This window comes from Sphaerodactylus townsendi, linkage group LG03 (genome assembly GCF_021028975.2).
Source record: "Sphaerodactylus townsendi isolate TG3544 linkage group LG03, MPM_Stown_v2.3, whole genome shotgun sequence".
Classification (NCBI taxonomy): Eukaryota; Metazoa; Chordata; class Lepidosauria; order Squamata; family Sphaerodactylidae; genus Sphaerodactylus; species Sphaerodactylus townsendi.
Genome location: NC_059427.1, coordinates 31,779,960 through 31,796,112, shown reverse-complemented (window position 1 = coordinate 31,796,112; position 16,153 = coordinate 31,779,960). Strand labels below are relative to the sequence as shown.

The following is a 16,153-nucleotide window of genomic DNA, read 5'->3' as shown; positions in this document are numbered from 1 at the left end:
GGAGGCTCACTCAGCCCAGTTATTCTGCAATCCCCATTCTGCTGTGGGAGCTGTTGGGTGACCTTTGGACCAGTCACATTTTCTCATACTAACCCATCTCGTACTGTAGTCATCATGAGGATTAAATGGAGAAGAAGAGAATGATGTTGTAAGCCGTTTGGAGTCACCATCGCGGACAAAGACGGAGTATAAATATCTAAATCAGTAAGTGTCCAAGCAATCCTCATGATCATTCTCTCTTTCATTCACAGTGTTGCCATTGTTCAACAAAACCCCCTATGACATTACGGCCCGGACAGGGACGACAGCTCGGTTGGAGTGTGCTGCCGGTGGCCACCCCACCCCACGAATTGCCTGGCAGAAAGATGGCGGCACTGACTTCCCTGCGGCTCGTGAGCGTCGGATGCATGTCATGCCCGACGACGATGTCTTCTTCATCACCGATGTGAAGATTGAGGACATGGGTGTTTACAGCTGCACTGCTCAGAACTCAGCGGGTTCAGTGTCTGCAAATGCTACGCTGACTGTGCTGGGTAAGGAAATCTGCTTCTTTTCAGGCAGGCTGAATAGACAGCTGGTGCATTAAGCAAAGGACAGATCAAACCTTTGTCCCAGTGTACATGGCACTGGCGTAGTTGGTCAGGATCCTGGACTCACAGATAATCCACAAAAGAGTCTAACTCTTAAGGTGCTGAGGGAATAGCAGTCGCACTGAAGTACGTAGCCAAACCGCCCACGTGAACCACTCACAGTGTGGTGGGCTGCTGACGCTCCTGGGTCTGCCAGCTTGTGTCGTTGACAGCTGTCTTGCTCCACTGATGCAGAGTTCCACAAGGGAAGAAAGATATGGGACTAACACTCACTCGCCGCATACCTTAGGATACCTGCACATGCACAGACATGGCAAAAAAGTGAAAAATAATTTTAAAATATAAGGATTGACTTATTGCAGTGATGGCGAACCTTTTTGAGACCGAGTGCCCAAATTGCAACCCAAACCCCACTTACTTATCACAAAGTGCCAACCGGGCAATTTAACCTGAATCCTGAGGTTTTAGTTTAGAAAAACCGGTTGACTCCCTCTTTCTCCGCCCCACCCATTCGAGCAGGGGCTAGCCTGCTCAAGCCTCCCGCAAGTCCCACACGCACCGCTCTGTGCCTCTTTAGCATCTCTGCCTCCTCTGCACCCGCACTCAGTCAGCAGCCACCCGGGGCACAGGCACCAGGCCCACCAACCGAGTCCTCCCTACTCACCACGGTGCATGCACGTCATGCTCGGTGGCCCAGGCCAGCCTAGGTGTGTGTGTGTGTGGGGGGTGATTTTCTGCCCCCCACATAACAAACTCTGTGTGCGCGTGCCCACAGAGAGGGCTCCGAGTGCCACCTCTGGCACCCATGCCATAGGTTCGCCATCACTGACTTATTGGGATGGAAAGAAAAATGTGTAGTGAAAAGGCTGTGGGGAGGAAAGTGCCTGGCAAGGAAGTGGGAGTGAGGCAAACAAGTGGTAGGATGTCCCTTCCTCCACAAGGTGCCAGGGACCTGCTTCTTGGATTACGGGTAACTTTGTCTCTGTGGAAAGTGGTAAGAAATTATCTTTGCATGGCTAATGATGTGTAAGAAGAAAATAGATTATAAAGTGACTCTTCCAGCAAAGCATCCCTTTTCTCTTGCTTGGAGGAGTTTTACGCAGACTAAAAGTCTGGGGATTTGTTGAAACAAATTAGGATAACGTGTTTCTGGGTACTGCACTGAATTTGTATCTTCTGTGCCTTCCCAGAGAAAAAGTGACTTCTACTACTGGAAGACAATGGTCCTTTTTGCCCTGTGGGATGATAGAATCCTGGATATTTTGGTAGGGTTGTAAACTGCTTGGGATAAACTAGAACTTATAGCTGTTTGGGTTCGTGCTCTGGATTTATTAATTGTGAATCTCAGTTTGAGGCAGCACACATTTGTTTATGAAAACACCTGATAACTGCCTGATAAACCATTATTTAGAGAAATGTAAAAAGTAGGGCTTAAACAGTTACCTGTAACTGTAAAGTAAAAAGAACAACAGAGTATAGAACAGTGTTGGCGAACCTTTGGCACTCCAGATGTTATGGACTACAATTCCCATCAGCCCCTTCCAGCATGGCCAATTGGTTCTTCTCAACACTTCTCAACAAAGTTCTTCTCAACACTGAAATTCCTGGGTTTTGTTCTATACTCATGGTGGTGAACCTTTGGCACTCCAGATGTTATGGACTACAACTCCCATCAGCCCCTGCCAGCATGGCCAATTGGCCATGCTGGCGAGGACTGAATTTGAATGCTATCTAAAGGTCAATAGTAGAACAAAACCCAGGAATTTCAGTGTTGAGAAGAACTTTGTGCCTTCTGCAGTATGAATTTGAGAATTCTCTTGGCTGCTTGTTAGATCAGATGTCCTCAACCTTGACTATTCTATCTGGCTCCTTGCAGAGACGCCAAGCTTAGTTCACCCACTGGAAGATCGTGTCGTATCTGTGGGCGAAACGGTGGTCTTGCAGTGCAAAGCGACGGGAAGCCCGCCTCCACGCATTACCTGGCTGAAGGGCGACCAGCCTCTGAACGTCACCGAAAGGCATCATTTCACGCCTGGCGACCAGCTGCTCATCGTCCGAAACGTAGTGATGGAGGATAATGGGAAATACACTTGCGAAATATCCAACATTGTTGGAACTGAGCGGGCGCACAGCCAAGTGAACGTGCTGCCAACACTTGTCTGCCGGAAGGACGGGACCATGGTTGGGATCATCATCATTGCGGTCGTGTGTAGCATCGTCTTGACTTCTCTTGTCTGGGTGTGCATAATCTATCAGACCCGGAAGAAGAGTGAAGAATACAGCGTCACAAACACAGGTAGGCCCAGGGCCGTTTTGGGTAGTGGAGCCACCCACATCTGGAGTGGTCCTTTTCTGGTGCCGTTCGCAGTTTTCAAAAGAATCACAACAAAAAAGATATACTTTTCAGCGAATGTGGCAGGTGCACTGATGCTGTCCTCCCAAACTGAGATAGCAAAGATATTTTTTACATAGACGTAATGTGTGTAAATTGAACCACTTGGCTCCCATTTTCCTTTCATATAAACCTGGTGTGCTTTCTAGTTTTGAAGACCTGATTCGCACATAAAGTGTATTGACCAGGGACAGGGCTTTTTCAGCCTTGGCCCCAGCCTGGTGGAACTCTCTTGTCGCTAGAGACCACCGGGCTTTTGCTTGAGGCCAATAACGGTTTTATTCTGAGCGTTACTGGCCTCCCAAATCCACCTTCTCTCCCCTCCCCCCCTCGATCTGGTATCAATATAACTGAAGTAGGATAGGAGGATTTGAATTGATCATACCTGGAAGCACTTTGCGTCATCTAAAGAAGAAGTCACCATCTGTGATAGGATTTTAATGTTTGCGTGTTGTTTTTAACTTGTGAATTGTTTTACTGCATATTTTAATTTGCTCTCCGGTCTGACCCTGGCCATTGGGCTGAGAAAAGCAGGGTAGTAAGTTTAGTTTCCAAAAAGAAAAATTAAAGCAGGGGTCACAGCGCTGTAAAATGAAATCAGTCACATAGTTGCTGATTGCAGGAACTGTGATAAAACCTTTCTCAGAACCAAAGAACTCACTCCTGGCCTTTGAAGTGCGATTCTTCATTTCGGCAGGCGCCAGTATGCCTCTATTTACTGCACATCCCTCATTTTGTGGTCCAGAGCTGGGCCAACAAGTGGACGGCACACTTGTGTCAGGTCTTCTTCTGAGCTCATGCAGTGGAAACAGGTGGGTGGGTCTATGTGGCCATCTTATTTGTGTTGGAGTGCAGCACTTAGACACCCATCTTTTTCATAGGCTGTTTTTCTTCTCCTGAGGTTCACGTGTCTGGGTCCTGTGCTATTAGGACCTTGTGATGGATTTACACCACCCCAAATCCCTTCCCTCTATTGCCTTTGATAAGCTGCCTCCTGATATGGATATGTATAGACAGCAACTACTCTGGTAATGGAGGCAGGGGACACTCATAATCCTCCCACTGATGGCCCTCCACCAATCGGGGGGAAGATGGTGTCAGTTAGTTGGCAGTTGTTGGCAGTTGCTGTGGCTGAGGAGACTGGCAGATTGGGGAAAAAATGAGGATGTTTAATGTTGCACAGTTAGTGAAGAACAGGCTGTTTCGGTTGTTGCTCTTGTGTCGTGGTGACATTTATATTGGTTCTACCTGAGGGGTAAGTATGCTACAATATTTCCCAATTGAATGTCTGAATAAAACCTGCCTGCTTTGGTTACCTTCTTTTTTCAACGTGTAGAGAGCAGTCCTTTAACGTTCTCAAGCCACCCACAATCTTGGTCACGTGAATGCAGAAAAGGAGAGGGGAGTTTTTCTTCTTTGTTTTAGGGGAGTAGTGTTAAGGCCAGACACTGCCTCCGGCTTATTCAGAAGAGTGCAAGTCCCCTTCTGGGGAAAAAATAGGGTCCTGCTGGTGGCCGCCATCTGTATTGAAGGCATCAAGGGCTAAGGAAGTTTAGCTGTCCTTGAGGGAAAACCGGTCCATTGCAAGGTGACATCGCCTTTACCTGCCGCGAGTTGGTCGCTACCCCCAGTTCACCACACACCCACACACCCACAGACACATCCAGCTAGCTTTGCTTCACTTTGTTTTTGAGCACTTTTTATTGGCCTGTGTATTCAGAAGGAGCAGCAGTGGCGTAGTGGTTAAGAGCACGTGCATTCTAATCTGGAGGAACCGGGTTTGATTCCCCGCTCTGCCGCCTCAGCTGTGGAGGCTTATCTGGGGAATTCAGATTAGCCTGTGCACTCCCACACATGGCAGCTGGGTGACCTTGGGCTAGTCACAGCTTTTCGGAGCTCTCTCAGCCCCACCCACCTCACAGGATGTTTGTTGTGAGGGGGAAGGGCAAGGAGATTGTGAGCCCCTTTGAGTCTCCTACAGGAGAGAAAGGGGGGATATAAATCCAAACTCTTCTTCTCTTCCTTTCGACAAACTGTTTAGAACTTTGTTCAGCTGGCCTATAACGTTGAGCGAAACAAGAGAGTTAATGGCGATATAACTATTAATGGGAGATATTTGGGGGGTGACATTGAACACATGACCACAGGGACATGAATTACACCAAAATAACGTTATCTTGTTCAGACAAAAGAGTCTCTGCAGAAATAAAGTGTAAACCCTTGACATGTAAATACAGAGACTGACAAACCTGCATTTAAAGCCAAGTTATTCTTTATCTGTACATAACATCCCCCACAGCTTATTAGTCAGCTCCTGATAGGCCAATTTAAGCTTGTTTAAATAGATGCCTAGCCCCTTAAAGACCAACATGAGCTTTCATGGTCTAGAGCAGGGGTCTGCAACCTGTGGCTCTCCAGATGTTCATGGACTACAATTCCCATCAGCCCCTGCCAGCATGGCCAATTGGCAGGTACAGAGCATGATATTCAAGGGAACTGTTTGTGTCCTTACAGCTTAGCAGAAATTGGCCATGCTGGCAGGGGCTGATGGGAATTGTAGTCCATGAACATCTGGAGATCCACAGGTTGCAGACCTCTGGTCTAGAGAGCCTTGTTCAGATGCCATGAAGGGCTGCTTGCTTTACATTTGTTTTATGCATTAACAGGAAAGGACAGCAACGTTGAATAGCCATAAAATGCTGGAAGTCTAATCAAGAAAGATACAGTGAGTTAGTACATGTAATGATTGGGGAGGCCCAGAATTGTTGCTTTTCAAGCTTGCTGTAATTCAGACTTATAGTACATGTACAAACTGTGCCCCTCTGGTTTTCATACAGTGTAGAATTAGTATATCACCTCTTCCACTGTCTTTCCAGATGAGACCATTGTACCACCTGATGTGCCAAGCTATCTGTCCTCCCAAGGAACCCTTTCAGACAGACAGGAAACGGTGGTCCGAGTGGAAAATGGCCAACAGCCTAACGGGCATATACAGAGCAATGGTATGGCTTGGAAAATCTCTCCTGCTGTGGTGGTATTGGAAGGAGAGTTAGGTTGCAACTGACTTAAGGCGACCCTGTAGGGTTTTCAAGAGACCAACAGAGGCGGTTTCACATTGCCTGCCTCTGCCTAATGGTTGCCCATCCATGTACTAACCAGGGCTGACTTCCTTAGCTTCCAAGATCTGACAAGATCAGGCTAGCCCAAGTTGTTGAGGCTGTGTTACCTCTGCCTTCTCTTAAGAGATTGGTAGTCCAGCCACACATTCAACAAAATGCCCTTTGTCACAAACTTCCTGCATGTAGTGTCATGAACACTCCTAGTCTAGCCATGATTTTGTGAGCAGATGTCCTTGGAATACCCTTGCTTTTTCAGTGTAGACATGAATGTGGCAAGGCCAATAAGATCACACTTCTGAAGCCCAAGATGGCCATTCTGGAATCTCCCAGACTGTACAAATTAACCTGAAGTTGAATCTGTAGAGAAAAAATAAACCAAATCCTCAGAACTGTTTGTGGAGCAAAACACATCAGCTCCACCTGTAGCTACTTATCTAGTGTTGTTTTTTTTCAAAGTTTACTCTGGGAGTAATCATATATGTCTCGTTTTAATAGATGGTGGAGAAAAGCAGGGTATAAATCCAAACGATGATGATGATGATGAAGAAGAAGAAGAAGTCAGTACTTTGTGAAATTGAGGAGGGCAAAGGAATGTAGCAGATTAGCTCCCACAATTCGGATAGCCTGCTCTGACATAGGTTTTGTGGAACACAAATCTAGGGAACTAACCTTTTAGTATTCTGGTTATACTCAACTGGAGTGATTAAGTATCCTTGCCCTCGTGTCCCAATGGTTGCAAGAGCCCTCTCTGGGTGTGTTCAGTCTTTGGAGTCATAGCTGCGCGAAGGGACGTTTCCTTCAGCTCCCCCATTCTAGACCCCAGATGAATTAAAATAGTTGTTCCTCATGACACATGGCCTTTTGTCATTTGTGCTGCGACTCGTCATACATCTCTAGGATGTAACAGCTTCTCTGGATTCAGTGTTTTGGGAACTGCTGCTTGCAGGGCTAGGTTAATGAGAATAGGAGCTTTGTTGGAGAGCCCACTCATCATGCACGCAGTGGCCATACAGACAAGCAGAGACCCTTCTGTAATCTATATTACATGCTGTATGCAGAGGCTTCCCACAATTCTGACTTGAAAACCCTGCAACAAAATTCTGCTAGTAGAAGTATTTAGATTTTATTTTGGTGAATTTGGACAAGACTCTGAATTTATTTTAGATTTTGGGAATCAATTTTATCTGGGACACTTTATTGTGCCCCTCCAATAATTTTCTCCTAAAATGTTCATGCCCTGTTGTGGATGGACTGGGCCGGTCTGATCTCATCAGGTCTCAGAAGCTAGACAGGGTTGACTCTGGCTAGTATTTGGATGGGAGACTTCCGAGGAATACCAGCGGTCGTGACGTGGAGGCAGGCAATGGCAAACCACCTCTGAATGCCTCGTGCCTTGAAAACCCCACTAGGGGGCGCCATAAGTCAGATGTGGTTTGGCGGCACCAAAAAACGTGCCGTGACTTTTTGCTGGCATGAAATCTGAGTTGTCCTTTTTGAGGCCAGATCTAGTGTTTCCCTCCTCCTCAGAAGCATGTAATCTGTAGCTCGTTTGTCATTCTTTCGTAGGTATTTGTCAGACAGACACAGAGAAGAGTCCAGTGGCCGATGGCATCCCACCTCTCGTTTATCAGCAGCCAAAACTGTGCCTGGGATACAATAAAGAAGCTTGGAAAGCAGACGACGTAGCTAATGGGATGCTTATTACCGACAAGACAGGTACAGAGCACGATATTCAAGGGAACAGTTTGTGTCCTCGCAGCTTAACAGAAACCATCAGAGAATCCAAGCAGCGTTTTTAAACTTTGCAGAGAAATGTGCTTTATCCATCAGTGTTAGTTTTCAGGTTATATTTCCTCCCCACCGTCACTGGTGTGCAGCATAAAACTAGCAGTTGCAAAAAAACACCTGCTGTGTTAGTCTTTTAAAAAAAAGTCTACAGTCTGGGACGTTTTCCTGTAGAGACTCCTCTGAACTGAGCAGGAGCCCTGCCAGAGCCTCCCACTTTTGCCTGGATCTTGTCCCTTTCAGGAAGGTGTAGGTGAGATAACTTCTCCCAGGATCGTGACCTAGAATGCTTCACTTGATGCCACATATCGAATCAATTGCACTGGAGCTTCTGGAAAGTCAACACTGGAGCTTCTGGAGCACTGCTAGAGTTTGCTAGCTATTCATTCATTCATTCATTCATTCATTCATTCATTCATTCATTCATTCATTCATTCATTCATTCATTCATTCATTCATTTATGAGTTTTTTATACCGACCTACCCCCAAAGGGCTCAGGGCGGTGAACAACATAATTAAACAAGTAATTAAAACCCATTTAAAATAAAAACAATGATTAACATATAAAAAACAGCGTCAGCAATAAAATCTCTAATAAAACCTTCCCAAAAGGGAGAGGGGGAAGAAGGGGTCCCATAGGTGGTAAGGGACCCCAGCGTAGGAGACTAGAATAGAAGAATATCCACAGCAGTACACAGATTATTTGTTCTGCAATGATCTATTCCAGCTATGAGCAGTTAATGAATTGCAACAACAACAAAAAGAAATTAAAATGTTTCGTGCACGTGCTGCAGGAGGCTGTGGTTTGAAGCAAGGAAATTTGGGGGGGGGGGATGTCTTAACCGTTCCCCAGCTCACTAGCTTTCCCCAGCAACATTTCCCTCCTTACAAACACACATCTAGAATGCTGGCAGAAGGACAAACCGGCTAGAGGGGGGCACTGCCAAAATGCAGCAGGCAACTGAACGACTAAAGACCACCCTTTCCCCCTGCTATTTCCCCTCTTCCAGTTGTTCGACCCTTCTGTAGCTGTTAAGCAGAGACGCAGGTTCCCAACCCCAGCAAACGTTTCATTTCTGCCGTCCAGCAATTTCTGCCGTCCAGCATTTTATTGCTCAATTCAAAATTCTGTGTTGATGCAAGACAAATTCTGCAGCAAAAAAAGCTGGATTCTGTGACCCGCGTAAATGACACCATGTGAGCCTATTGCCTGGTTGTTCTTATTTGGCATAATTTATTTTCATCTTGCCAGTGCTCCAAGGTAAAATATGTAGTACTGAAGCCCCTCGTCTGGCTACTGTTATTCTCAGACTCCTCTCCACCCATTTCAGTGTCTTGATAGCCATAAGGATTGCGATACTTTCACTTTTTCAGAGATGAAAGATGAGCTTTTTTCCTGTAATTTTGGATTCTGTATTCAGCCCTTCTCGGTTTTTTTCAATGCTGCTCCAAGAACACAGCCTCAACTGTAATGAAGAATGAAAAGACTACTCCCAAGCTCTAAGAAAATGAACCAGCCCACACAGCTGGCTTCACCTGTTCCTCCGTCATGTACCAGCGCCAACTGCCAATTCATTGCTTTCCCCCCTTTGCTCCTGTCTCTCTCTACTCAGGGTACAGCTTGCCGGTTGTGTGCACCGATTGCAGCGGGAGCACAGATAGCACGAATGTCAACATTTATCCCAAGGATCCTTATTATTATCCTTCGGCTGTAGAGAACGTAGATCCAAATCCACCCCGGGACAAGGACGCCAAGAGGCATGACAACAGTGTGCCTGCTGCTACCTGTCAAAGTCCCCCAAAGTCGAATGGGAGCATCAACAACAGTGACAGCCAGTCAGATGTCAGAGGTACCATCTACCCCAGTAACCATGACAGAATGCCAGCCTCTACAAGTAAGACGCTCCAAGCGGAGAGCAAAGGTATCTATGGGGGAGCGTGTGTGTATGTGTGAGTGGGGAGGGTGGACCTCACTACCCTTTCCATCTGTTCCTCTAGTTCCATCAGTACCTCTAGTTTAGAGTATGGAGGGACAAAGGTTGTTAGAGAAGCACTCCATGGGTGCGCATTAGATGCTTCTGTAGAGGGTTCTGCAGGAAAAGTCCTGCGGCTGGGAAACAGAACCAGGCTTGGCTCCCATTTTATGAGGGGTCCTTAGGCAATATCTACACCAGGGGTCTGCAGCCTGTGGCTCTCCAGATGTTCATGGACTACAATTCCCATCAGCCCCTGCCAGCATGGCCAATTGGAGAACCAATTGGAGAGCCACAGATTACAGACCCCTGATCTACACATACGATGTTCAGTCCTGCAGTGGTGGAGGAACACCTTGGTCATCTCTCCCATTGGAAAAGTGAGAGGTGGGTCTGGATGAGTTGACTAAATTAACTGGGTTACATAAAAACGTTTATAGCGGCATTGTGAGTAAACCTTGGTCTTCCATTCTCTCATTCTTTAAGGGAGCAGGTATGTCTGCTCTAGGGACATGCATGATAAGGGCTTCCATTCCAAACTTGGCGGAGGCCCTGCATCAGGGGACTCTTGGGGACAATGCTGGTTTACAGGGGTTATAATTCTATAGGTGTCAAACTTGCGGCCCTCCAGATGTTATGGACTACAGTTCCCATCATCCCCTGCCAGTTGGCAGGGGATGATGGGAACTGTAGTTCATAACATCTGGAGAGCTACAAGTTTGACACCTATGTAGAGTTCAGACTTAAGTAGATGCCCAACACCACTTTCCTTGGTCAGTAGACATCAATGAAAGTAATGACCCTTGGTTAGACTGTAGCTGAGCTTTCTTATTTTTGCCATGACCAGAAGAGATAACAGGTCGTGGGGTTCTGGGTGACTCCTGCCTTCATCCTCTGAAATCTGCACTGTGTTTGCTTGCAGGTTCTGCACAACCTTTGGCAAAGTTTTCTGAGCCTCACAGCGTTCTACCCCCTTCTGAAGGCTCAGTCAGGCTTCTAGCAGGAACTGCTGAACTCTCACAGACATTACCAGCGGTGGAAGCTAAACAAACTCCTCTTCTCAATGGACACTTGCCAAGGTCATGTGACTCCCTTCACGAGCTAAGCCACTGAAGGATCAGTGGACAGAGAAAACTGCTCCGTGCACGTGTGCGGAACATACTATGTATCTACAGATCTCTTTGCACAGAATATCTAAGCTACTTCTACCTCAGGTTCTCAACTGACAGCCTCTCGATGGGAAAAAAAAAATTAAGAACAAATAAAATGAGGTATAAGAAGCAAGCTTGGGCAGGGGAACAGAAACCCCTTTCCAAGCGGTGCCCACTTGTACATAGTTTGAAAACTTCCGTGAGAAGTATCAGAAACTCAACACATTGGCTTGCATAGAAAGCACAGAAATGCAAAAAAAAAAGTTATTGTGTAAAATGGGGAGGGAAGTGTATTTGGTAAATTTGTACATAAGAGTTTTCATATATATAAAATCTATCTATCTATATATATTATATATATCTTCTAACAGAGTTATTTTATTCCTTGGTGCATGATCGAATGGAGTGGAATTGTTCAATGTTGACTACACTGTCTTCTTGCTAGACCGTTGCTTCATCCCCACCCCCTCTCTATTCCCTCCCAAGAGGAATCATTCTGGTGCCTTATCTCAAACTTCAAGGTCAGGCCCATATTTTAATGGAGCAGGCCTTGCTGGCCAAAATACCCCCTTTTGCAGCAATTACCGAATCGGTTGGCGACTTCAGTTGTCGATCCCCAGAGATGCTGCCCTTGACCTTTTAATGGAACTCTTAGGGTTCTTTCAGCATTACCTGGCAGAGATGGTAAAGCATCCCGTTGACGTGCGGATGCACAGATCCATTGGGCAGGGTCGCCGTTTGTTCGTTGCACTACTCAAGATTCATGCATCCCACATTACAATGTTGATTAGCTGCTGCTTTTTTTTAAAATGAGAAAGGAACCTCTTCGAATTTTGTATGGCGTGTCCTTCAGGAATTAAGAACAATAATTCGTAGGCTATAACCACACTGGGCTACTGTTTATAATTTTTCTAGTGCTTTGAGTGTTGTCTAAAGCACTACTAAAAAAAAGCAAACAAGACAAAGCAGACGGATACAGAAAGAACTGTCTTACTTAAAACCCTTTGGGCAAAAAGGAGCTCTGTGAGGGAGAGCAGTTTATTAAGTTGAATTATTAATAATAATAATAATTAAAACTGAGCGTTAAAAAAACTTTTTTAGAAGTGCTGCTTCTTTTGATGTTTGTACCTAGGTATCAAAAATACCAGGGGGGGGGGGGGTTGTCCTGTTTTTTTTAGTTCAGGGTTATTGCATTTAAGTCATGTTACAGAAGGGAAAGATCTCTCTCTCTCTCTCTCTCCCTTTTAAAGCCATGAGTAAAAGGCCACTTTGAGGGAAGCGAGGCAGCTAAGAAGCAAGGGGGTAGAAACACTCCTGTGCCCTGAACTAGTTCTCCATCACAACGGGTTAGCGTTGTGGTTGGCTTTGCAGGCATCTTGACCCCCACTGCTCTCTGTCAGATATTTAAGGGTGTTAAGTTCTTTGCAGCAACCTTTTTTCTCAATAACTCTCCTCCTATTAGAAAGCCTCCTTACTGAAGGATGTCACATACTGCATGATCCAGTGTATTCTTCTCAGAATCAAGCTGCCTGGTTGGCTTACAGAACCCAACCAGCTGGTTTTTTTTGCCGGGGGGGGGGGGCAGTTTGCCACCTGTAACTTATCCTGAAGGTTTGACAGGAAGGAGACACTTTTCATAGCAAGCTGCTCAAACACTCGCTATTTCCTGATAAAGCTTGTATTCCTTTAAAATACCTATTTTACCTATCCTCTTACCTACCCAAACTACAGAAGACATGGGCGTTGTAAGGCAAGGACATTTAAACCAGTAGTGGAGTGGGGGGAAGTAAATGTTGTACAAATAGGAAGTTAAAAATACCTGGTTGTTGTGGGCTTTCCGGGCTGTGTGGCCGTGGTCTGGTAGATCTTGTTCCTAACGTTCCGCCTGCATCTGTGGCTGGCATCTTCAGAGGTGTATCACAGAGAGAAGTTCTCTCTGTGATACATCTCTGAAGATGTCAGCCACAGATGCAGGCAAAACGTTAGGAACAGGATCTACCAGACCACGGTCACACAGCCCGGAAAGCCCACAACCACCAGTTGAGTCCGGCCGTGAAAGCCTTCGACAATATGTTAAAAAAAAAAGTTTGCCACTCACTTTTTAGCTGAAGCTGGCCTTTCTGAAGCAATGGATAATGGTGCAAGCTACCTATCTCTTATCCCTTCTGGATGGTTGATACTCCTGCACTTTTTGTGGTAGGTGGCGAATTATGTGAAGTGCCAACTGATAGCTATTGAGTGATTTCCCTTTTTTAAAGTGGCCATTTCCCCTTTGGTTTGAAAGAAAGCAAGATGTTTATAAAGCAGAGGCAAACGAGTCGAGGTTGGTTCATAGGACTTGAGCACACAGAGGCATAGGAAAAACTAAGGTATCACCATTGGAAAGGCTGTACACACTTACCCCCGTGATGTTTGGGAAGAAATTGTATTTTTTGATACGGTTAACTGTTTAAATAATGTTACTTCCACTAAATATGTGAATCTGCTGCTTCTGAGAGGCAATGTGAAAGAGGAAGTATTACTTTTGTGTACAAAGTTATTTATTTATTAGAAAAAAAATTTGGTACAATGTTGTACATTGAGAAGTACATTGTAAAAATATTGGAAGTGTCTAACAAACAGCATTGAAGTGTCTTTAATAAAGGTTCATTTATAATATGACTGGATATTTTGTCTAGATTGAGCTCCAATTCTTTTTTCATTTAGAAGAGAGAAAAAGGGAACTCAGATTACCATAACATTTAGGGTCTCCAAGATTCCTCTTAATATCAATGTCACAAGAAATTTGGGAAGACTCAGATGACATATGCCCAGAGGCTTAGCATCAAGGGGGCGGGGGGGGGGGTTACGATGCACCAGGTGCATGCCCCTGTGAGGGTGTGGTGGGGGCGTTCCGGGGCAGGGCGAAGGATGCACTGGGCACTTTCCCCACTTGCTACACCTCTGCATATGCCGTGTGTCTGCTCTGTGAAGTATGGAACTCTCTCTCATGCCTCTGTCAGACAACTAGTACTAATTGGCTCAAGCAGCTGAAGTCTGGTCTGTGCCATTTCCCCGTAACTACTAAAGTAACATCACCTAGTGCAGGTTACATTTAAGCACATGAAAAGTCTCACTTGCTGTTCAAAGTTTCTCCTTCATGGGTTGAGCAGACCAGTTCTTGTTCAGACCTTACAGTTTTGGATCATGGTGTTTCACTCCACTTATGACTCCGTATCTGCTCTCATTACCCCTTCAAGGCCTAATGGCAGCTTGAAGACTTTGCTTGGCCTTCTCAGGCCCTGCCACCTAGTCCTGGGCATTCCCCATCTCACAGAAGATTCAACACAATCAAGACTTCCCAGATATAGAAGATGCAGCCCCTTCTCACTCAACAAAGCCTGATGCATCTGGGGCTTGAGAAGGGGCTGCTGGGATCAGAACAGGGGACAGTCTGGAAAGTTTTATAAACTTTATGATAAGTATAGAGAGGAGTAGATGAAAAAAGCAAACAAATTCACTCTTATGTAAAAATTCTCAGCTCCCCGATGAAATGAACCAGCAGTGAGTATAAAATTGACAAAAAGGAAATAGTTTTCATAGAAGGATTCACAACCACTCGTTTTTCAGTTGCCCCCTTTCTATTAGAGGCGGAGTCTGCTTCCAATGAGGCCACAATAGATCCTAGTGGCTGTGAGTTGGGGGGGGGGGGGGCTGAGGGTTCATGGATTTAAAAAACAACAACTATTTAGGTATATTTGCATAGGTGTGTACTCAGCCTTTCAGTTAAGGAAAACATTATTTCTAATGGAAGTCATGTCTCCCTGGTTACATTAACATGCTTCTAACGCATATTGATCCTTGGAAATGAGGAAAACCCTCACCAAAGAAACAGTGAATCAGTTTTTCTAAACACCAGACTGAAGGGAGATGCAAACGACCAAGTGCTTGACATGGATCCTGGATTGCACTGGGGTACTCCCCCCCCGCTTCTCTTCCCCAGTTCTTAGAAATGTCCTTGAGACCAGTATGCACCTGGGAATAAGGAATTATATTCACGCCTGTAATCGGGGTTAAACTTTGAAACAGAAAAAGTGAGGTACTAAAGCAAATCCAATTGGAGAGAGAAGCCCCCTTCTAACATGTAGTCATTTAATGCGGTGCTTCGTGACAGAAGCCCGTTCTCGTATTTGTGAGACTAGATCCCATAGTTTTCTGGCAAGCCCTGGTTCAAAATCTATAAAGGAAGGAACCAGTAACTTCTCACACTTGCACGTTCCTGCACTGCAACAAATGACAGCTGCATTAAGTACAACAGAATGTGCAACCACTTCATATTATCAAAACCCACCTTGCTCCACTGTTTGCAGTGGGTTTGAGTGTATTCGGCTATGTTGGACTTTGGCCTTCGGCTGCAACTGAAAGGCCATCTTTGGACACATTTATGACCCAATGTAAGTGACTCGTTGAAGAGCAGCTCATCGTGTTGCAGCCCCACACTGTTTTTGAAACCCCAAAGTGTAATGAAAGAGCTGCTTACGGCGGATGGTGCAGGAACCAAAAAACCAACTGCCCAAACAACTTGGCCTGAGCTGGATGGCCCAGGCCAGCCTGAACTCAACAGAACTTGGAAGCTAAGCAGGATCATCCCTGGTTAGTATTTAGATGGGAGACCACCAAGAAAGTCCAGGGGTGCTCTCCAGAGGCAGCCAATGAGAAACCACTGCTGCTCTCATCTCTCACCTCATAGGTGTCATGCTGGCAGGGGATGATGGGAACTGTAGACCATAACATCTGGAGGGGTGCGAGTTTGACAACTGTCTCACCTTGAAAACCCTCCAAGGCTGGCATATGTCAGCTGTGCCATGATATCCCTTCCACCACCACCACCCCCCGACAACTGGCTGTTTGACATTTGTGGGCATTGACAGAAAACTGCACCACCCATCCTCCGCAGCAGTCCACACCGAACTTTCTTTCTGCTGCTCGACTACAACAAGGTTGTGAACGTCCCCCTAAGTCATCAAGTAGCAGATGAACCTGCTGCCACTTAATCCGTTCCCCGCTCGCCCGCCACAATCGCCTTTTTCATGTTCTGTGATTTTTTTTTTTTTGGTGCTGCTTTAGAGGCGAGGGGTGGAAAGAAAAGAAAGCTAGGCTTGG

The 16,153-nt window shown here is 45.7% G+C and overlaps 1 protein-coding gene across 2 annotated transcripts in view; it reads left to right on the top strand.

The window, feature by feature from the left end:
* LRIG1 (leucine rich repeats and immunoglobulin like domains 1) overlaps positions 1-12,918 on the top strand; it is a 147,753-nt gene extending 134,835 nt beyond the window's left edge. Inside the window, exons 14-19 of one of the 2 annotated variants that reach the window (XM_048489633.1) lie at positions 252-533; positions 2,467-2,886; positions 5,859-5,984; positions 7,668-7,817; positions 9,501-9,809; positions 10,783-12,918. In XM_048489633.1, the coding sequence (XP_048345590.1) occupies positions 252-533; positions 2,467-2,886; positions 5,859-5,984; positions 7,668-7,817; positions 9,501-9,809; positions 10,783-10,973 (1,478 nt within the window). In that variant the 3' untranslated portion in view covers positions 10,974-12,918. The remainder of the gene's footprint in view (positions 1-251; positions 534-2,466; positions 2,887-5,858; positions 5,985-7,667; positions 7,818-9,500; positions 9,810-10,782) is intronic. The other variant, XM_048489634.1, reaches the window with a different exon arrangement.
* The last annotated feature ends 3,235 nt before the right edge of the window (positions 12,919-16,153 follow it).